We start from the raw sequence: 21,956 nt of genomic DNA on the forward strand, positions 1-21,956 counted from the left end.
GGAAGCATGTGGGGCAGGAGTGGTTAGTCCTGAAGTTTTAGGTAAAGTGGTCGAGGAGCAGCACCTCATTGAAAAGATGACTTTGAGGAAAGCCCTGAGAGCAGTAAGGGAGCAGACCCTCTCAGGTGGACGAGCAGTGGAGGGAAAAGGAAGGTCTGAGGCTGCAGCCAGCCTGGAGTGCTCGAGGCCTGGCCACGAGGGCAGTGTGGCCGGAGCAGAGGGAGTCAGAGGTGAGGCCTCGATGGTCACTCTGTGAACTTCGGCTTTTACTCTGAGGGAGAGGGACGCCTCTGGAGGGGCCTGAGCAGATGAGAAATATGATAGGGCGAGTGAAGGAGCAGTGATAGCAGTTAAAAGGCTGTTTTAAGAGCCCAGGTGGTGAGTGGGAAAAGCCTGGTGGTGGGGGAAGTGGTGAGAAGGGATCAGTCCAGACACATTTTTAATGCGGAGCCCACTGGAACTGCTGATGGATGGGGGCCTTTGAGTCGGTCCTGCTGCCCTCAGCCCCACACCTCATCCCCCTTTTGCCAGCACTTTGTGCTATTTCCTGAGCCTTCCCGGGAGTGGCAGTGAGGACTGAGTCAGCTCACTTCCTTGTGCCTCTGCTGCAGGTACTTAGGTTTATTTTTCTCCTTCTTTCAAGTCACTTACTGTTCTTTCCTCTATTCGTCAGCTTTCAAAATTCTCTCTTGTCCATTCTTTTTCCTTATAGGTTTCTATGTTAATTTTGTCAACTCTCCTGTTTGGAGAAGGAGTTTTGATAAGGAGTTTGAGAAGGAGTAGAGATAAACATGTGTTTCATCTGCCCTGTTTACTGGAAATCCATATGTCCATTATTCGAGAATTTTCAACACAAGAATGCTTAGTGTGCCTCGTTGTTTTCTCTGCAGTTTATAGAACTGAAGTTAAAATTATTTTAATAAAAGGTGAGGAGGGTTTTTAGAGCACCAACCTTTTGTCTGCTGACCAGAGCCTTGCCTCCAAGGTACCTTGTTTTTGTTTTTTTTTTGTTTTTTTTTTGGTTGTTCTAATCATTTCTAAGATTTAAAACTAAGTTAAAAACGTTTAAAGTTCACACACTCAGAATTATGACATAAATGCTAACAATTATCAGAAGAGTATTAACCACATTTTGTCAACTCTTAATTATCTGAGAATAGCTTATCTTTTCCCTGGATTATTATTGTAACTAAGGTCTACCATTTTGATCCTTTCCTTGAATGTCACCCATCTGAAGTCAGAGGCATGACAGTAGCAGAAGCCTATTTTTTCAAGTTCTTTTCATTTATATATAAATTGTAAAGATTCAAAAATAGCAGTGGTTTTAAAATATTTGTATATGTTGTTGTTAAATATCAGAATACCTTGTTTGCTAACTTTAAGTATATTTTACATTTATCGAGGATAGGAAACATGCCCTACTAATTTATTTAACCCCCCCAAGCCCCCATCACAGCACTTTGCATATTATATGGTATTCACTCAATGTGTCTGTGGAATAATTAAATATCTTAAATGTACAGGTATAACAAGACAAAATCTTCCCTCCCCAAATTAGTATAACTTATTCTTCCTAGTAAATATCAGAAATGGAATGTCTCATCTTTATCCAGACTGGTACTAGGGCTTTCATCACCGTAGATTCATAGCTCCCCAGTCCAACTGGCCAACTGGCCACACAAGCCCACTGAAGCTTTTCCAACCAAAATAGCTTAAATGCATATGCCACCCATATGTGCACCCTGGGCTTCAGTGAGAATCTGCCTTGACAGCCCAAAGAAATCTATTTGGTCATATTTAAGTCACTGCCATGGGCTCAAAACCGCGTTGGGCTCTCTAGGAGGTAAAAAGGAAACTCAGCCCTTGGCTAATGCCCCTAAGGAGTTGGCAAAAAGATGAATACAAAGGATTACATATAGTTAAATAGTAAACTATATGGTGAAGACCATTCATGAGAGAGAAGTTGAGAGCTTATTGTAGATAGGGACAAAATCTCAGAGTTTAAAAAGACCTTTTAGAAGTCTAGTCCAAATCCATCTTCCCCAGTATAAGAATTTCTTTTAGATTAGTTTTGGCAGATGGTTTTCCACTTCGCACATGAGCTGTGGAGGGGGGCCCTTGCTGCTTTCTGAGGCAGCCGTTCTGTGGTGGCACCGTTCCGATGGTTATATTGAGCCTGAGTGCGCTTTCCTGTAATGTATACGCGTTAGCCCTGCCCCGCCTTGTGGGCTTACTGAATGGACACATTTCTCCTTTTCTTCATGGCCACCTCTGTTCAGCGTTCAAAGAAAGCCTTCAGGTTGAGAAAAAGTATAGCAAAGAGGTAGAGGTCCTGAGCGCTAAGTGAGCAATTTTATCCCTTTGAAATGGAGATGGTTTCCTAGGAGTTGTTACTGGGATTAAACAAAATGATGTGTGTAAAGCAGGGAGCACAGCGCCTGGAGCACCGCCAGCAGTCAGTAAAGGTAACTGCTGGTAGGTCTGTCCCCTGTCTTCTCTTGCAGGCTGGGCAGGAAAGGAAGGCAGGCTGGGTGGGGTCTGGACTTGGAAGGCTGTGATGAAGATTTTTTTTCCTGTGAAAGAAAAAATGGGGAGCAACAGTAAAGAGCAAATCAGTGCAACGTGTTGACCGACAGGAATAAAGAGAGCCAAGGAGAGGAAGGAGGCCACAGTGACTGGTTTTAAGCCTGGAGATGAGGGCACCGATCACAAAGCAACTCTGTGTCTTGTTGAACTTGAGATGATGGAGGATCATCTCAAGTGCTTATATTATTAATTAATTGATCCATTTCTGGAGCTTTCACTATGTACCAGGCACTGTTCTAGATACTGGGAATACAGTGGTAAATACTGACAGGGTCTCTGCTTTCCTGGGGTTTATGTTTTCTTAGGGAAGGAAACAGATGGAAAAGTAGTAAATAAAAACACAAACACAATAATTTAAGATAGTGATAAGTGCTGCAGATGAAGGCTGATGTGAAAGAGTGACTGGTTTGCGGGGAGAGGGGGTGTACTGTGAATTGATGGTCAGGGATGGCCTCTTGCACAAAGCGACATTTGAGCTGAGACCTGGAGGATGAAAAGGAGCCAGAGAAGCAAGGGTCTGGGAGAGTGAAGTTCAACAGCCCCGAGGTATCAGTGAGCTTGGCATAGTCAGGGAACAGACATAAGGCCAGTCTGGCCAGGCATGTGCCTGAGGAGCAACATGGTTTGAGATAGTGAGAGAAAAAGGATGAGGCACATACTACAGGGCCTTGTGGCCGAAGGAGAGGAGTTTGGACTTCATACTAAATATGCTGGGAACCAATAGGCCTGTTGGGTGGTGAGTGTAAGCAAAGGAGGACAAGATCTAATTACTATTTTAAGAAATCACCCTGGATTCCATATGGAGAGCAGACTGGAGGGGAACAGAGAGGGAAGCAGGGAGACTGTGGCAGTGGTCCAGGGAGGAGAGGACGGTGGCTTGGACAAGGGCAGTAGCAGTGGAAAATTGGAGAGAAGTGATGGATTCTGGATATGTTCTGGAATTAGAGCCAACAGGACTTGCTGATGGCAGAGATGTTGGAGGAGGAAAAGACAGGAACTGAGGGTGAGTTCTGTGGCCTGAGCAACTGGCAGGGCTATTTACGAAGAAGGGGAGGACTGGAGAAGGAATGGTTTTTTTGGAGTTAGGCAAGGGCAGGGGTTGAGATTTTGGCCCTCAGGTTCGAGATGCCCATTAGACTCCAAGTGAAGAGGTTGAGTAGGCATTTGGGTATAGAGTCGGGAGCTCCAGGGAGAGGTTAGGACTAGAGATAAAATTTGGGAGTCACCTGCATTTATAGTATTTACCTTTTGTGTATTAATAGTTTATAAGCATTTTCATCTATATTCCATCCTTTAACCTTTACAGTTCTAGTTGGTGTTGTTATTTCTACTATACAGAATAGGAGATTGAGAGTTGTGAGTAGCTTGCTTGCCTACTACAGCTTAGTGTTGGCAGAGTCAGGATTCAAATCCAGATTTTTGATCCCAAGTGCATTGCCCATTCTGTTAATTCCAGTTGAGGTGTTTCTTTTCTCTTTTGATATCCCATTACCACTCTGCCCCCAAGGTTGCCATATTTCCTGAGATTTCCCCTTGGGAAAGACACGACCTTTCCTTGGGACAGAATTCTAACATTTCTTAATATTATATTTAATATTAGTAATTTAAATATTAATTCTAATATTTCCTTAATGAGACACAAAATTCCCTTTCTTCCTGGATAAGCAGCTTCACATAGCACTCCTGCCACCACTCCAGGGGAAGCAGTATCCTCACATACCTTGTTTTAGCAATGTCTGCCAAACCCCCATATTAAGATATACTCCTAACACAGAGCTGTGTTTCCAGGTATTCCTGTCTCTCTAAAATCACCTCATTGTAAAACACTGTCCCCACTCCCTTCTTTAATTGGCCCTCTGGTCAGGCTTGGTAGCTTTGGTTAAAATCCCAAATCTATCAAGAATTTGAGCATAAATAAGAGGAAGTAAATTTTTGAGTTCTCCACTTTTCCCATTCTCCTGATTCATCTGGCTAGATGTGATAGTTAGAGCCACAAGAGGAGGAGTACTTGAGGGGAGTGGCTTGGACAGTGCTGGCGGGGAGCTGATTTGGAACATTCACATGCAGCAGGCACAGCTGGCGGCGTCTATGTGGAGCCGTGCAGCAACCCAGCCCTAAGCGTGGGACCCAAAGATGAGCTGGATGAGGCCTGAAAGAGTTGGATGCCAGCAAGTAAAAATGTGAATGAAACGGAGAACAGTCCACAATGTCGGTTATGCTATTGTGGTTGTCATGAAATGAGCTGAAGAAAATTTCATGTGTCTCACCGTGACTCCTACAGTGATTTCTTTCAGTTTTGGTCTAGATATACACCAGCATAAGTGCAGTAGTTAGTTGAACTTAGTTTTTACTCTTGAAATATAGAATTGTTTGGAAATTACATATATATATATATATATATATATATATATATGTAACATCTGCAAGCTGACACACGTGTGTTCTCTATGAGAAAATATAAAGATTGTTCTGATGTAGGTCATCTTTATGCCCATCTCTTTTTGCCCCTTCCACTTAGAGCATTGAATTTGTTATTCTCAGTGTTTAGAAAGCGATGTGGCCCTGCAGATGTCCTGATTTTTGTCTTTTGTTAAAAGTTTACTTTGACAAAGCTGTTATTAGGAATTCTTTTTGTATATGCATACTATGTAGATGGCATTTCTGTACCTAATGCCTCTTAAAATATCCTCTCTAACAATTAAAGGAGACTTGAAAATTTAGTTTCACGGAACATGAGTGTCTCTCCTGCTCAAGCCTGTTCACTTCAAAGGTGGTAGGATAATTAGTAGCTAAATGAAATAAATGTGAAGAGGAAGCTAAACAGCAGTAGCTATGTGTTCTATGTTATAAAAGCTCAGCAAGAAGATTGAAGAGGCCACAGTAAGTGGGTGATCTGGGGCAGGAGAGTCAGTACTAAGTAGTTGGGAATCAGCATCAGTGCTGTGTACTAAGCAAAGCTTGAATGTAATCGATCAGACAGAGAAGCCCCACTGGAGAAGTGAAAGTGTTTGATCAGTAGCTGTTAAAAATGTGACAGACCCAGTAAACAGCATCATTTTCTGTGACCTGGGTAATGGAGGAGGACCAAGCAGAGAGAGCCAAGCGTGGAGGAAGGAGAAACTATTCCGTAAGGAAGAGGGTGTCACAATTAACATGAAGACTCCTCCAGCCTGAAAAGCAGGTAATATTCATTCACAGCACACTTTTTAGATAAGGGAATTCCAACATAGTTTTCCAATGAGAAATTCAAAGAATTTTAATGAAGTACATTCGTCCTTTGGGTCTTTGTGAGGTCCGTTGCGCATCTCATCAGTAAATGCGCAGTGAATCAGCTCCCCCTCAAAGGAGCTGGCCTTTGGTCAAGAATCTCGAGAACAGTTCATCCTTTAGTAGTATGCAAAATATTGGAAAAGGTGAGATGATTTAGTAATAACCTGTACACCAAAGTTATGAAATTGTTGTATGTTTGTTTACCAAGGAAGGAAAGTTTAGTTTTGTTTCAAATTCGGGTGGTGGTGGGAAAATATTAGAACCCCAAAGTCTTGATCTCCTTTCCCAAGTGTTCTAGACTTCTAGGTACTTCAGAGTGAAGCCATGACTTACATAATAGATGCATAATGATGCTCCACGGGGGAAAAGAGAGCAGAGATGGGTCTGGAATGTTCTTCGTGTTTTCTCTTCACATTCTTCCTTGATCAGCTTTATAGATAAGAGTTAAAGATAGGAAGACACATTCACACAGAATGCTGATTGGAGTCATGTTTGGAACTAGAATTCTTATTAAAATCAAAATAAGTTATGTAAGCCTCTTGAACTTTGGCATAAGTCCTATATGAAGGGAACTCGTCAAAGGCAAACACTTTTATCTTGAGCCTTGCTTTCTATGATGGTTAGTGCATTTATTAGAAGGGTGAGCAGATTCCCTGCTCAGTTGGGTTTTTTGTTTGTTTGTTTTATTTTTTAATCCTTTAACAAAAATTATCTGTCAGCCTAAGGAATTCCCCAAGTTAAATTTCATTTCATTGCTCAGGAAACCAAATTATTATATTTCCAGATTTCCTCTTACTTTTGCTGCCATTCACAATGAGGGAGGAAAAAGTGGACTCCTTTGATGTAGGGGGAAAAAAGGCAATATATCACTTCTCTGAAAGAACATTTCTCAGTCTCTCATGTGAAAAAGGATTAGCACCTCCAACAAAGGTCCTGTAGATCACAGAATCGGTAGCAATACCAAACAGTATTCCAAAGGAGAGGAAAAACTGTATTTGAGCAAGAGTGTTTGTCCTGGCAAACAGAAGCTTTTTAATAACTGCAAATCTGAGATAACGGTATACACTCCTCAGTATCGCCCCCTAAATCCTCAGACAGCTAGTTTAAGTGGAGTGAAGTCAAACTTCGTTTTAAAATAGAAATATAGTCTTACTAAATGCAGTTTTTTCACAGTATTGGTTCATAAGGATTATGCATTTATGGGTAACATTGTTTGGAAGGTTCGTCTTTGGCCCTCTCTTGTTCAACAAAAGTTTCATTATAAGGTCACTTGCCTCCATTTTGCATTAATGAAAGTTATTCAGCAACCTGTTAAATTAATTTTTAAGATATTAACTGAATGTTTATTAGAAGAAAAAAAAGTCTACCCTGACTTTCCAACACATTAAAGAATCTTTATACAGTAGGTATGAAGAGGCTGTGGGAAGTAAGAAAATATTAATTTGTGTGTGGCAGAAAAGCCAAGAGGAAAGTTTGTTTGTTAAACAAGGCTGGGCAAAACCTTTGCCTTTTCCAGACCTTCACTTGTTATTTCCATTATGTTCTCTAAAATTGAGAGAATGAAAAGACTCTGATTTCAAGTAATAATAATAACACCTTGTACTCATGTAGCACTTGAGACTGTCTAAAATCCCCTCTGCTAGTCTGAGGCTTCAAAGTCTGGATGTCTTTGGCTCCCTACTTTGCTTGATCCTGCTTGAATGAAAGACTCCAAGTGGGAGGGGAGAAGGGGGCGGATGGAGCTAACAGTGTGAGCCCCAAGATAAGGTATATGATGCCAGACAATCCTTCAGAGTTTTGTTCCAAAAAGAAGTTCTGGCAACTCTTCCTTTAATGTTTGAAATCAAGAGTATTTTGTCCACATAGACACCTCGAGAAGATTTTATTTTAGTTTTTTAAGAACAAATTTTGGTCTTCGGTAGCTAGCCAGTAACCCTCTGACCTTTCAGTAAATATCCAAGTAAAGCTTTGAAATTAGGGTGTTTAGTGTTTTATGGCCCAGAATAAAAATCTCCAATTCTGTTTCCAAATAGTAGCCTCAACACATTTTATTAAGCTCTTGACACATTCAGCCATGTGTATTTTGTAAAGTTCCTATGGTTATTGTTTTACAATAGCTGCTTCCAGAAGCATTGTAAGGGTTTCAATTAATCAGCCCTTTGTGTGCTTCAGACTATGCAAATTTATCACATCAAACCATTCAACTGCTCATGGGAAAGCCGTGTAAAAACTGTATTGTCTTCTAGCGCCTCCTCTCATTTAGAGTGATGTTTTAATAAGAAAGCTAATCAAGTTTTCTTATGCATTATTTATCTGTTAACATGTAAGGAAGAGCCGAATTAAAATTATGTCAGCCGGGATATGGCAAGTGATGTGATAGATCTGGAAGCGATTCAGCAACAGAACAAAGCTAATATGATTCAACAGTTTTTGTCTCCTCCCCTCCCCCTTGGGATTATTTAAGGTGGTGGTGTGAGAATAAAAGAAGGTTAATTCAATAACTGGAAAGGGGGAAAGGAAGAAAGGAGCAACCACCTGTGTTAGCCTTCACGTTTTGCTTTAGAGACTTACATTTCTGAATATGTAAAGGCTTATCGAGATGCGTTTGTTCAAAGTAGAAACATTTCTTATTTAACACGAACAGTCGAACTTGAAAGCATTCCTCCTGCTTCTTCGGCCCTGTTTACCACCATATTCATGAGCAGCAAGCTACTCTGCCCTGGAAATCCGCAGCCCAGGTCCTGTGAAGCTCTGACGTTATTAGGAGACACCGTCCTGATCGTGTGAAATGATCTGAACCCAGCGGAGTGAGCTGCTTTTCGGTCTCTTCAGCCACAGTTAGTGCAACTGCATCTGCCCCTTCCATTCATTAAGTTGGTCTCCTTTGCGTTGCTAGTTTGCTTCCTGCTGAGAGTAATTAGGTTTCTTATATAATAATAATTCCTTGTATTTAGATGCCGCCTTTCTCTGAGGACCTTAAAGTACCTCTCAGACATTAGCTCATCTGTTCTTCTAACACAATTGCCTCATGAGATAGGTGCTAATTATTCCCATTCCAAAGACCAAACAGCTAAGGCTCACCAGAAAGTGGTGCTTTATCCCCAAGGTAACAATATCAGTTGAACAGCGCAGAGACAAATTAAGGTCACCCAATTCCAGGATGTCCCACCCTACACAGGTCTGAGTGTCCAAGGGGTGATGAGCCCGTTATAGATCGCGTCCCCCCGGCCCCCATTTATGAACCTCATTAATACCGGGCATTAATACAGTGATCACTCCTTCACCAAACACCAACCCTCTTCTTGCACTAGGACTGATAGAGAAGCATCGGAGCATCATTTCACCTTTGCTTAGTGACAGAGTGTTAAACTGTGCAGAAAAAGAAAAGTCTTGTCTAACTGGTACTCACAGAAAGTAGGCAGTTTAGACTCTGATTAGTGTTATTTCAGCAGGACATACTGCCGGATTTGCTCTGCATCTCTTAGAGCATTAGAACCTGGTAAGCTGAACTATCCAGGTGTTTCCATGGTCAGTATTCAGTTAGGCTCCTCTGCGTGGGACACCTCTCGAGTGGACTCAAGTCTCTGAACCTCTTCGTATCCCCCGCCTCCGTCACAGCATTTGTCACGCAGCTTATTAACTGAGGGCATCGAGGGAAATGATTCTCTTTTCTCACTCAGAAAAGGAAGAATGAAAATATATATCAACCTGAGAGTGATAAATTTAATCCAAAAGTGGTTACATAGAAGGTAGACTTGCTAAATAAAATTTTTTTAAATTAAAAAGTGAAGCAGAGGGCTTCCCTGGTGGTGCAGTGGTTGGGGGTCCGCCTGCCGATGCAGGGGACACGGGTTCGTGCCCCGGTCCGGGAGGATCCCACGTGCCGCGGAGCGGCTGGGCCCGTGGGCCATGGCCGCTGGGCCTGCGCGTCTGGAGCCTGTGCTCCGCAACGGGAGAGGCCACAGCAGTGAGAGGCCCACGTACCGCAAAAAAAAAAAAAAAGTGAAGCAGAGTGTGATCCTAAGGGGAGACCTGGCTATCAACAAAAGAGAAAACCCTTTGCTAGCTCTTTCTCAACACGTTAAAGTCACACCAAAAACAGATCTCAGATTAAAGATGTTATTACAGTTGTCTTTTGCCAGTTGTTACTTGCTTTCCTGTCTTTATATGGTAATATAATGCTTTAGTTTTCTTCCTTATCTTTTTTCTCACGTTCTTACCTTTTTTTTTTTCCTATTTGGAGAGATGGATCCGTTACACTAAGACTAGTTTAAAAAAAAAAGTCCACAAATGACTTTTGAACAAGTGAATTGCTGTTTACAATTAGAAATACTTTCTAAGAGTGATTTGTCAGATTAACTGGACTTTTGCTGGGTATTCTTTAAATGATTTACGTGTTCTGCGAGGCCACAGAAATAGAAATAACAAATTGGTGTAAGAGCCTCCAGTGTAGGGGCCGTGACACAGAGAACTGTGGCAGTGGATCCCCAGATTTGCCTTTCCTGTGTGGCTTGGCGGTGAGATTTGTGGCTTCCTGAGACTCCCTAAATTCTTTACCTTTACAACTTGAAATTAAGATTGACGGTGATGGAGTAATATTTTAATGACTGGGTATCTGTAGAACCTTTCTGCTCTAACTTTCTGTGTTCCAGTTTTTCCTTGTTGTCTGTTTTCATTTGTTAAAAGTTCAGTAGTGTAATCTGTGGTCTAATTCCCATTTGGCCCCTATGAGGGCATTAAGTGTTCCCGGTCCTGTTAAACTGGTGTATTTGCAATTCACTGCCAGGAGGTTGTGCTATAAACAATGGAGTCGAGACACCAGCATGAGCCGGGGGATGAAATTTTATTTTAAAATCTGAAATGCTGTGTAAGCATTTAAGGTATGAATCAGTAATTGTTTCACAACAGCTTCCATTAGATATGGTTTATTTGTAGTCCATCCCCTTTTCAAGGATCCAGGGGAGTGTTAACACGCTGAAGCGTACTGCATATCATTTACATTTTAAAACCAGTGTTAAAGGAAACTAACTATAACTTTTAAGAGTTCTAAATATTGGAAGAGATTTTTATGCCTCTGTCCCTGGAGAAACCAGAGTTTTAATTTTTCATTTGAAAAATAAGAAAAAAACCTTCCTACTTTAATTAAGGATTTGAATAATTCTGAAACAGAAATACCTTTAAAAAAAGAAAGAGAAGTCTGGTTCTAAGATTGAGAACTCTCTTCCCCCCACCAAATGAATTCAGTAAAATACAAACTTTAAAAAATCATTTGTCTAATTTGAGATTCGAGATCATCAAATTCTGTCTAAATATTTTGTTTTAACTTCTAAGCTCATTATGGTTTCTTTGTGTTAACTTGTATTAAAATCTGTCAGCTATGACTGGTCTCATAAGCACAGTCAGCGGACCAGAATAAGTTAATTATTTACTTGTGTCAGTAGTGCTCTTCATCTAATGAAATGCACAGCTGTGTTAGATCTGCAGTTGGATGTGTAGCTTCCATTGTTCCACAAGTCAGCAGAGGGTAGAAGCCGCAATGATGGAGAGCCCTCAGTTCTTTCTGCTGTTCTGGCTTTCTGTGTCGATTTCATGGATCTTTTATCATTCACTTTCACACAAAACAAACAACACAGGCCTGTCTGCTATGGGAACCATCTTGGCATATAAAAGGGTTTTCAGAGCCTAAAGTAATTTTAAGTTAGCTAAGATTTAATTTTTGGCTTACAGGTGCCCTTGATTCAGATGTGGCCAAAGCCATTCCTATAATGGAATGAAAAAAATCTGTAAGTGACTTATATAACCAATGTATTTTTAAACTGCAGTGTCAGAAAAGGGCTGATAAGAAAATAACTTCCCAAGAAAGGAATCTCTATACCAAATATTAGTCAGATTTCAAGAAGAGTTATTGGAGATTCAGATTTCAGGGGAGGGAGCATTGCTTACATTTTAATAACAAAATGAAGTTAAATTTGCTTGATTAAACTTGTCAACTGAGACTGAGAACACAAAATGCAAATCATCCCACTCCTTACCCTCCCCCAATATGAGTGTGTCCTGCTTCCGCAGTGGGTTTCTGTACCTCCTGCACCTCACTCCCACCTTCTCTTGTCGGGGGTGAACAGGCAGCTTCCTCTTGAGCAGACGCCAGCATCCCCCTGTGAACTGCTGCTGAAGGGGTGCCGAGGCTTTTCTTCAGTTTTGTTTTTAAGGGATGTAGCTGAACCTTCCACCTCCTCACCAGCTAAAGTGACATTCTCACCCAAGCACGTCCCAGGGACTGGCCTCTTTAGGAATTGCTGTTTTTAACATTTTGTTCACTGCTAAACAATGTTGTTGTCGGTTGCACCTAGATTTACAGTTTGATGTCTTTCAGAGTAGATTTCCCAGTAGCCCCAGTGTTTTGTCAGATAATTTCAGTGTGGACAAAGATGGATTTTTGGAGGGGAGAAAGGAAGGTCACAGACTCTGCTTGATTTAAATTCTAACACATTGTAGCTGAATTTGAAATAAAGTGAACTGAATGTTTCCGGGCTTAATGTAGGAAAGCATATGTTCTTTATAATAAACAATACAATTTCAACCAAAAAGGCATGCTCTAGGATTCAACTTCATAAACCGAGTTACCATATCGTTCATAGCCACTGGAAATCTGAACATCGATAACCGATGTTAAATAGGCAGATGGCACTCTTTCTCTTTAGACTTCAGGTCTTGGTGATTATAACATGCACAAAAATTTTATTTTAAAAAAGTTTGAGTAATTATGTAGAAATCAAACTGAGGAAAGAAACATTTCTTTGAGAACAGTTTCTTTTCAATAGGTGCAGATGGTTGATAACTTTGTATACAAAGGAAAAGAAAGTTCATGTTAAGAAATATAAAAGCATTTTTTTTCCTGGTCCAGTGCCATTGTACACTAGTTTTCTAATTCTGAATTAGGTAGCTTGCGGTGAACAATCTAAAACTGTACCCGTATAGTCGTTCTACCAAGAAAGAAATCAGAGGAATTTAAAACTATTTAAGCAATAAGATCCCTTACAGGTTAGAATAATATTTAGGGAGTAATAAAGTACAACTAACTTAAGAGACCGTCAGTAGAGTGCAGAGAGCTGGTGGGGTTTGGTTTGGTTTTCGTTCTTAGAATTTCATTTCTGATTCCAGCCTTTTCTTCCAAGAGTAATTTGGCATTTAATTTTCTTGTTCAGCTCTACAACTTCGATCAGAGGTCACTTTTCTAGCATGCCATAAGCTATAGGAATTACAGTTCCCTAGGGCAGCTTAGGCTCGGCCAGGGGAGCCCTGGCAGAAACCAGCCCACCAGCCAGGGCTCGGCAGCCAGTAGGTAGACCTGTCAGTGCATCAGCCACTCACAAGGACTCCTTGTCCCACGTTTTAAAACCACAGTCTAAACACACCCCTTGCCCAGTCAGTTCTGGTGATCAGAGAACTCGCGTTCCTGTGCTGTGGGTACGTTAGGTAGCAGATCACAGACTGGCTGACAAGGAGCGAGATTGCCGCTGACTTGCAGTGTCAGGAACGACGATGGGGCTGGGGCGTGGGGAAGCCACTGCTCTCGCCTGTCTGGGGCAAGAGAGGCCGGGCAGACGGCCTGATGGCACGTTGTGTGTCGTGCCAGAAGGCCAACCCGCAGGCTGCAGTGCCTTTCCGCAAGGACAGTCGTTTTTGAACTGTTCGTGTAGCAGGATTGTTGGAAGTTGCTTTTATTACTCTTGATGGAGACCACGGAGAAGGTTTGAGAGCAGTGGAAATAGAGACGGCAGCAGGGAGATCCCAATTAAGTACTGTGTTCTTCCTTTCTGCCGGTTGGCTCTACGTGGCATGAAATCTTCTCTCCCCCAGGTGTTTGTGGCTTGATCGTCCCTCAGGAAGACATGCCATTTTGTGATTCTGGCATCTGTCCGGACATCATAATGAACCCCCATGGCTTCCCATCTCGAATGACGGTCAGTACGGGTTTTTTTGTTTTGTTTTGTTTTTCTGTTTTAGGAAGGAATGTTATCTTTTTAAAAAAAAAAATAAATTTATTAATTTATTTTTAGCTGCGTTGGGTTTTTGTTGCAGCGCGCGGGCTTCTCATTGCGGTGGCCTCTCATTGCGGAGCACGGGCTCTAGGCACACGGGCTTCAGCAGTCGTGGCACACGGGCTCAGTAGTTGTGGCTCGCAGGCTCTAGAGCGCAGGCTCAGCAGCCAAAGTGCACAGGCTTAGTTGCTCTGCGGCATGTGGGATCCTCCGGGACCGGGGCTCGAACCCGTGTCCCCTGCATTGGCAGGAGGACTCACAGCCACTGCGCCACCAGGGAAGCCCAGTTAGTACAGTTTTCAGAGGCGCTGCCTTTAAGGAAAAAGGCAGGCAGTTGGTTTGTAGTGAGCGGAGGAGATGGGGCCCTGAAACTGATTTTCGGAAAGGGCCCTTTTACCTCTTGCCAAATAAATAGGTCCCTAGACCCTGACAGTGGGGGCTAATCTCCTCTACAGAGGGGGTGTGGAGAGGTCTGGGCTTCCCTTCGAGAGCAGTCTTCTGAGTGATGAACTCACATTTCAACAGAAGAACCCCATGTATCAATGTATCTCCCTTCCTGTGGTTACCATTCTGTCATCCTGGCTCCAACACTTAGCAGCTGTGGGACTTCAAAGTTGCTTAACCCCTCTTTCCTCAGATGTAAACTGAGGGAGGTAATAGTACCTATCCCATCGGGGTCTTGGAGGCGTAAACTTAGGTCACAGTAAGCGAGGATAAATATTTGCTACTACTGATTTATCACTCTTATTAATAGTAGTAGTCTTATAATCTTTTGGAAGAAACAGGCCAGAGCTAAATAAACAGACAGAATTCCTAAACCACAGGAAGGTGTTCACTTAATTTGTTCACATCCCACAGGTGGGAAAGTTAATAGAGCTGTTGGCGGGCAAGGCCGGCGTGTTAGACGGCAGATTCCACTACGGCACTGCGTTTGGAGGCAGTAAAGTAAAGGATGTGTGTGAGGACCTCGTTCGCCACGGTTATAACTACTTGGGGAAAGACTATGTTACCTCTGGCATCACAGGGTGAGTATGTGTTTAGACATCTTAAAGGAAAATTATGATTTTATTAAAGTAAAAGTATTAAAGTAAAAGTATGATTTTATTAAAGTAAAAGGATAAAAGTAAAAATATGATAAGGCATAAGAGCCCTTAAGATATACGGCTTTACTCCTTTAAGAAATCTGATACAAGAAAATCCAGATTTATGGTGGACGTCACAGCTAAGCTATGGTGGTAGTGATTTTGCGGTATGTGTGTATCTCATCAACACGTTGTACACCTTACATGATGTTGTTTGTCAATTATATCTCAGTGAAACTGGGGGAGGGAGAAAAGAAAGTCCAAATTTAGAAAACTAATAAACTAAGGAGTGCCCTTTTGCCGATAAGGCTCCCATTTAAAAAGTAGAAAGATCTTACTTACCAAAATAGGATTTCTGCACAGCTTTTAAAGAACACATCAGTTGTCTATAATACAAAATCTCTTAACTGTTGGCCTTTCTCTGCACTACTGTGATGAATATCAGATACTTAGTGCTCTGACAGGTAGCCTGAGGCGTAACATTTGCGTGTTCATTCACCAATGACGTGTTAAACACCTAACATGTGCTAGGTACTAAGTATGTAACAGTGAACAAAATAGACGTGGTCCCTGACCTATGGGGCTGACCACTGAGATTTGTTACTAGACATTAAAAAATAAGACAAAAAGTAACTTCTCAGCAGGGCCTACCCTGACTACTTACTTTAAAACCACAACTCAGTGTTGCCCATTTCCTGCTGTATTTTTCTCTGTAGCGTTCATCATTATCAAGTAATGTAATAATACCATATAATATCACTATCTGTCTCTCCAATGGGAATGTAACCTACATGAGAGCAGGGCTTGTCTGTTTTGTTTACTGTTTTATTTCCAGTGTCTAGCACAGAGCCTGACATACAGCAGGCACTCCATAAATGTTTGTTGAATAAAAGAATGAAAACAAATCAACACAAGTACAAATAGCTCTCACCAAAATGAAACCAAAGAATAGGTTAGAAGACCCCTGTGAGGAGGTGGCTATTTCAATGGAGATACAAAGGATGAGAAGAGACATTTGGAGAGTGTTTCGTGCAGGGGAGAAGTGTGTTGAACACCTTACAAGGGGCAGAGCTTGGGAAGTTCAGGGAAGTGGAAGAGGCAGCGGCTGCAGCCTGAGGGGAGGCTGGAAAGCAGCCTGAAGGGAGACACAGCAGAACGCTGGGTCTTCCTGGTTCCCTGGAGAAACAGATGTCCCTGAGGTTACCCTGAATGATCAGGTTTTCAAACTTGAGTCACACATGGTTTTAAAGGATCAAATCAGTTGCTTAAATTAAGACCCACTTACATATTTTATGCCAGATAAAACTCTGGGACATAGCATTTATACCGTTCTTCTGAGGTTTCAAACTGCTTGAGCACAAGTGAAACTCAGCGTGGAAGCATGTGTGAAAACACAGAGCTTGATGTTAGTGCTGCAAATAGACTATCCAGATATGATGAAAATGGCCAAAATCTGTATCTGTTAAAATCATTGCCTGCTTTCTCAAATGACCTATCTAGACTGTAATAATGTGGATTTCTTTAGGTGTATCGTAGTTGAGGTGTTACAGGAAATCGCATTACAGGGCAAGAGTGATGGTCCATTTCAAAAATGATTCAGTGAAGTAACTAAGGTCCATTTCAAAAAAACAGTTATCACTGCTAAACTGATCATTTTAGTCTTTGCTTCTCATCCAGAAATAATGCAGTAGTTGACCAGAAAGTATGCAAATCCAGTGAATCAATTTGGTGGACCTTCTGAACATACTTTTACTGGAAGATTTGGGTGGGTTGTGCTCTGCTTCCTATGGACAGCTGTAGGCTCTGTCTGCACCACTTTCCCCAGTGCCCCCAGCCAATAAGTGTTTTCATTTCTTTGCCATTCATCTCAGTTGTAAAGTTTGAGAAACACTACTTTAGCTTGTTAGTTGAAAGTTTCATAAAGGGCTTAAAACCATATTCACCCACCAGCTTTCATCCCTTGTCACATTTTTGAGCATAGCTAGGAGGAAAAATGGCATCTGGCTTTATTCAGTTAATGATAGAATGGCATTAGGTGACAGAGTTCTAGAAATTCTACTGTGAGCAGCCATACAGTGGAGGAATTAGAATCATTTATTATTAAAGCTGGAAAGAACTTTAGTCTGCCCCCCTTGTTGTACAACTAAGAAAACTGAGATAAAGAGGTCTTTATCTCAGGGACTTTATGCAGGGACTTCCCTGGAGGCGCAGTGGTTAAGAATCTGCCTGCCAATGCAGGAGACACGGGTTCAACCCCTGGTTTGGGAAGATCCCACATGCCTCGGAGCAGCCAAGCCCGTGTGCCACAACTACTGAGCCTGTGCTATAGAGCCTGCAAGCCACAACTACTGAGCCCATGCACCACAACTACTGAAGCCCGTGCACCTTGAGCCCGTGCTCTGCAACCAGAGAAGCCACCGCAATGAGAAGCCTGTGCACCGCAACAAAGAGTAGCTGCCACTCGCCGCAACTAGAGAAAGCCCATGCGCATCAACGAAGACCCAACGTAGCCAAAGATAAATAAATAAAAATAAATTTATATTAAAAAAAAAAAGCTTTCCACTGTCAAAGCACTTAAATATTCACTCTCTTTTTAAACTCTTACTACGGATTTTCTAAAGGCTCATGTGTCAGCTCTGTGACAGACGTTTACTGAGTATTTGTTGTGTGCCAGGCAGGGTCATTAGTGCAGGGGCCACAGTGACAAGGAGATGAAGTGCTTATTCTCCGGCATTTACTTCTTCTGGGGAAAACAGGCGATAATTAGAGAAATAACAAATGTGTACTTTAATAGCAAACGGTGACAAGTGCTCTGAAGAACATAAAACCAACGTGAGAGTTGAGACTGCACTGGCACTGTGATGCTGGGGTGGGAGGAAGGCACCTCTAGAGAATGTGATTGGGGCGCACTTCTCGGAGGAGGTGAAGGGTTTGGCAGGGCCATGTGAATACCTGGTGGAAGAATGTTTCAGGCAGAGCTGACAGTAAGCGCAAAGGCCCTGGGGCAGGTGGGCTTGCTACATTTGAGGAACAATGAAGAGGCCAGTGCTGCTGGAGTAGAATGAGCGGTGAGGAAGGGGAATAGCAAATGAGTCAGGTGGACAGGAGCCAGGTTGTGTTAGACCTTGTGGCCATGATACAATATTTGGGTGATGCAGAGTCTGAATGTAATGGGAAACCATTGGGAATTTAGAGCAGAAAAATGACCTGCTATGATTTATGATTTAGAAGGAATCACTCTGGCTTGTTGTGTGAAGAATAGATTGTTGAGGGATAAGAGTGGAAGCAAGGAGGCCAACTGGAGGATTGTCTGCAGTAGTCCAGGCAAGAAAGGATGGTGGCCTGACGAGGGTGGCAGCAGTGAAGGAGGGACTGTCTTGTTCACACTGTCTCACAACCTGTTTAAATTTTTTTTCACTATTTTTTTAATTGAATGAACGATTCTTTAAATTCTATGGTAGTTTACAGTTTTCAAAAGTTTCACACATGATTTCATATAATCCCATAATAACCCTTTTTTCCTACCCCTCATATTGCCCCTACCCTTCCCTTTCCCCACTGGTAACCACTAGTTTGTTCTCTATATCTGTGAGTCTCCTTCTTTTTTGTTTTATTCACTAATTTGTTGTATTGTTTAGATTCCACATTAAGTGACATCATCCAGTGCTTGTCTCTGTCTGACTTATTTCACTTAGCATAGTGCCCTCCAAGTCCATCCATGTTGCTGCAGATGGCAAACTTTCATTCTCTTTTATGGCTGAGTAGTATTCCATTGTGGGTGTGTGTGTGGTGTATGTGTGTGTGTGCGTGTGTGTGTGTGTATATATATATATACACACACACACACGCACACACACACATACACCACATATCCATTCATCTGTTGATGGACACTTAGATTGCTTCCATACCTTGGCAATTGTAAACAATTTTAAAATTTGTATGGAAACACAAAAGACCCCAAATAGCCAAAAAAATCTTGAGAAAGAAGAACAGAGCTGGAGGAATCGTGCTCCCTGACTTGAGCCTATACTACAAAGCTGCCATAATCAAAACATTATGGTACTGGCACAAAAACAGACACACAGATCAATGGAACAGGATAGAAAGCCCAGAAATAAATCTACACACTTATGGTTAATTAATCTATGACAGAGGAGGCAAGAATATACAGTGGAGAAAAGACAGTCTGTTCAGTAAGTGGTGCTGGGGAAACTGGATAGCTACATAAAAAAGAATGAAATTAGAACATTCTTTAACACATACAAAAATAAACTCAATAAAAAAAGAACTCAATGGATCAAAAACTTAAATGTAAGACTAGATACTATAAAACTTCTAGAGGAAACATAGGCAAAACACTCTTTGACATAAATTGCAGCAATATTTTTTTGAATTCATCTTCTAAAGCAAACAAAAGCAAAAATAAACAAATGGGACCTAATTAAACTGAAAAGCTTTTGCACAGCAAAAGAAACCATCAACAAAATGAAAAGAAAACCTACGGATTGGGAGAAGATATTTGCAAATGATATGACCGATAAGGGGTTAATATCCAAAACATAAAAACAACTCATACAACTCAACATCAAAAAAAGCAAAAACCCGATTTAAAAATGGGCAGAACTGAATAGACATTTCTCCGAAGAGCACATGCAGATGGCCACCAGGCACGTGAAAAGATGCTCAACATCGCTAATCATTAGGGAAATGCAAATCAAAACTACAGTGAGAATCACCTCACACCTGTCAGAATGGCTGTCATCAAAAAGAACACAAATAACAAATGTTGGCGAGGATGTAGAGAAAAGGGAACCCTCATACACTGTTGGTGGGAACGTAAATTGGTGCAGCCACTGTGGAAAACAGTACGGAGGTTTCTCGAAAAACTAAAAATAGAATTACCATATGACCCAGCAATTCCACTCCTGGGTATATATCCAAAAAAAACAAAAACACTAATTCGAAAAGATACTGCACCCCAGTGTTCATAAATTTTTATTTCTTAATTGAACAATGCATCTGTTATTGCATCCATGGTACTTTTATATTTTCAGTTCTAGCGTATTTGTTCACTGCAGACTGAAAATCACTCTCTTCCATTCATTCAGTCATAAACTTGTTCATAAACAAATAAGGGCCTGCCAGTGATGAGTCCTAGAAAAGGCTGTCTCTTGTTAGCCCAAACTTAGTTTCTTAACCTAAAACTCTGACCTTCCTTGCAGTGAACCCTTGGAAGCATACATCTATTTTGGCCCCGTGTACTATCAGAAACTGAAACACATGGTGCTCGATAAGATGCATGCCCGGGCACGGGGACCACGAGCTGTCCTTACCAGGTAAGAGAAAAGCATTTATAATGCGGTTAAGTCTACCTTGCATTTCTCGGATATAGCAATAGGCAGATGTCAAAATTTGGGGTGTTAGGCATCAAAAATCACATACGTCTGATTAAAATGAAAAAATAGCAACCAATTAAAAATCAATTCATAGGTGCAAGAGCAAGCCCACCGTAGGTCTTGCCAGTAGTCTCCTAACAGAGTCATTTGCATTTATGCACCAGTTTAAATATGGTCCTGTTTTACAAGGTTCAAATATAGGAATGTAGGTACACTTTACATGAACACATATCGATACACCTGCATGCTCCCATGTGTACACAGAAAACACATACATACGTTATTTGGTAGCGAGGCCACAACTGTCATTTTTTAAAACTGTTACTGGAGCATAAGGCACCTGTACTTGCATGCGTATTAGAATAAGCTCTGGGAGGTTAAGGTCCACATGTGCCCTTTCACCAGTGTGCCCTCAATTCCAAGCACAATGTCTGTGTGTTGATGAATGGGTACAGTTGTTGGGAAAGGGAATTATAAATACTAGGTTTCACATGTTCTTAGTACTACATCTTCCATTTGGAGAAGCAGGGTCTAGGGCAGTGGTTCTCACCCAGGGGCGATTGTGCCTCCCAGGGGACATTTGACAATGTCTGCAGACATTTTGGGATGTCACAACTGGCGGGTGGCGAGGAAGCTACTGGCATCCAGTGGGTGGAGACCAGGGATGGCTGCTGAACATCCTACAATGCACAGGCGAGTTCTCACCACAGAGACTTACCCGGCTCAATCTGGCAGTAGTGCCGAGGTTGCCAGAGAGGGTGGGCCTGGGGAGACAGACAGACATGGATGTGAACTCATCTCCACCTTATACCACTTCCACCAGCCTTGGACATATCACTTAGCTCCTCTCAGCTTCAGTTTTTCCCGTATATGACGTGGAGACAGTAATTCCCACTTGGTAGCATGCTGGTGAATGTCAGATGTTTTAAAATAGAATGTATACCGTGCCAATTCATGGGAGAGGCTCAACAAATATCCAGTTCCCTGCCCACTCTGACCTGGCAGTGCAAATCTCCCCTGAATGCTGTCCCCTCCAGAACTTCCATTTCAGTTACAACATCCAAAAACTATTTCAGGGAATTCTCCGGTGGTTAGGACTCCACGCTTCCACTGCCTAGGGCCTGGGTTCGATCCCTAGTCTGGGAACTAAGATCCCACAAGCCGTGCGGCACAGCCAAAAAAAGCAACAAAAACAAAAAAAAACTATTTCAGAGTAACATATTTCAAAATACGTTTCCTGTTTTTTGCCTTGTTGTGTAAAAAACGTTGCTGCTTTAGAATTACTTTTTGTATTCCATATGAATCTGCCTGGAGTGTATTTGTAGTCTGTGATCTCAGTTGGTTAAAATCCAAGTTTTGGGTTCTGCCCACATGTGATCAGACCCCCTTCACTTGTCCAGTGACCACAGGTGTAGGGATACCCCCGACTCCCACCCCAGATCAAAACATAGATATCGTGCTCAGTTATGAAGTGGCTACTATAATGTGTTCATTTAGACCTATTTGTAAGTTTTTCATAGGTAGATTTTCTTTCAACAAATAATCTACGATTTGATTTCCCATTGTAACTTTCAACA

The 21,956-nt window shown here is 41.8% G+C and overlaps 1 protein-coding gene across 4 annotated transcripts in view; it reads left to right on the forward strand.

The window, feature by feature from the left end:
- The window catches only part of POLR3B (RNA polymerase III subunit B), a 122,572-nt gene that overhangs the window by 86,851 nt on the left and 13,765 nt on the right, over positions 1-21,956 (forward strand). For all 4 annotated transcript variants that reach the window (XM_033427562.2, XM_033427561.2, XM_004269423.3 and 1 more), the window contains 3 exons: positions 13,717-13,820; positions 14,757-14,923; positions 20,206-20,319. In XM_033427562.2, coding sequence (XP_033283453.1) covers positions 13,717-13,820; positions 14,757-14,923; positions 20,206-20,319 — 385 coding nt within the window. The remainder of the gene's footprint in view (positions 1-13,716; positions 13,821-14,756; positions 14,924-20,205; positions 20,320-21,956) is intronic.

This window comes from Orcinus orca, chromosome 11, assembly GCF_937001465.1.
Source record: "Orcinus orca chromosome 11, mOrcOrc1.1, whole genome shotgun sequence".
Taxonomy (NCBI): domain Eukaryota; kingdom Metazoa; phylum Chordata; class Mammalia; order Artiodactyla; family Delphinidae; genus Orcinus; species Orcinus orca.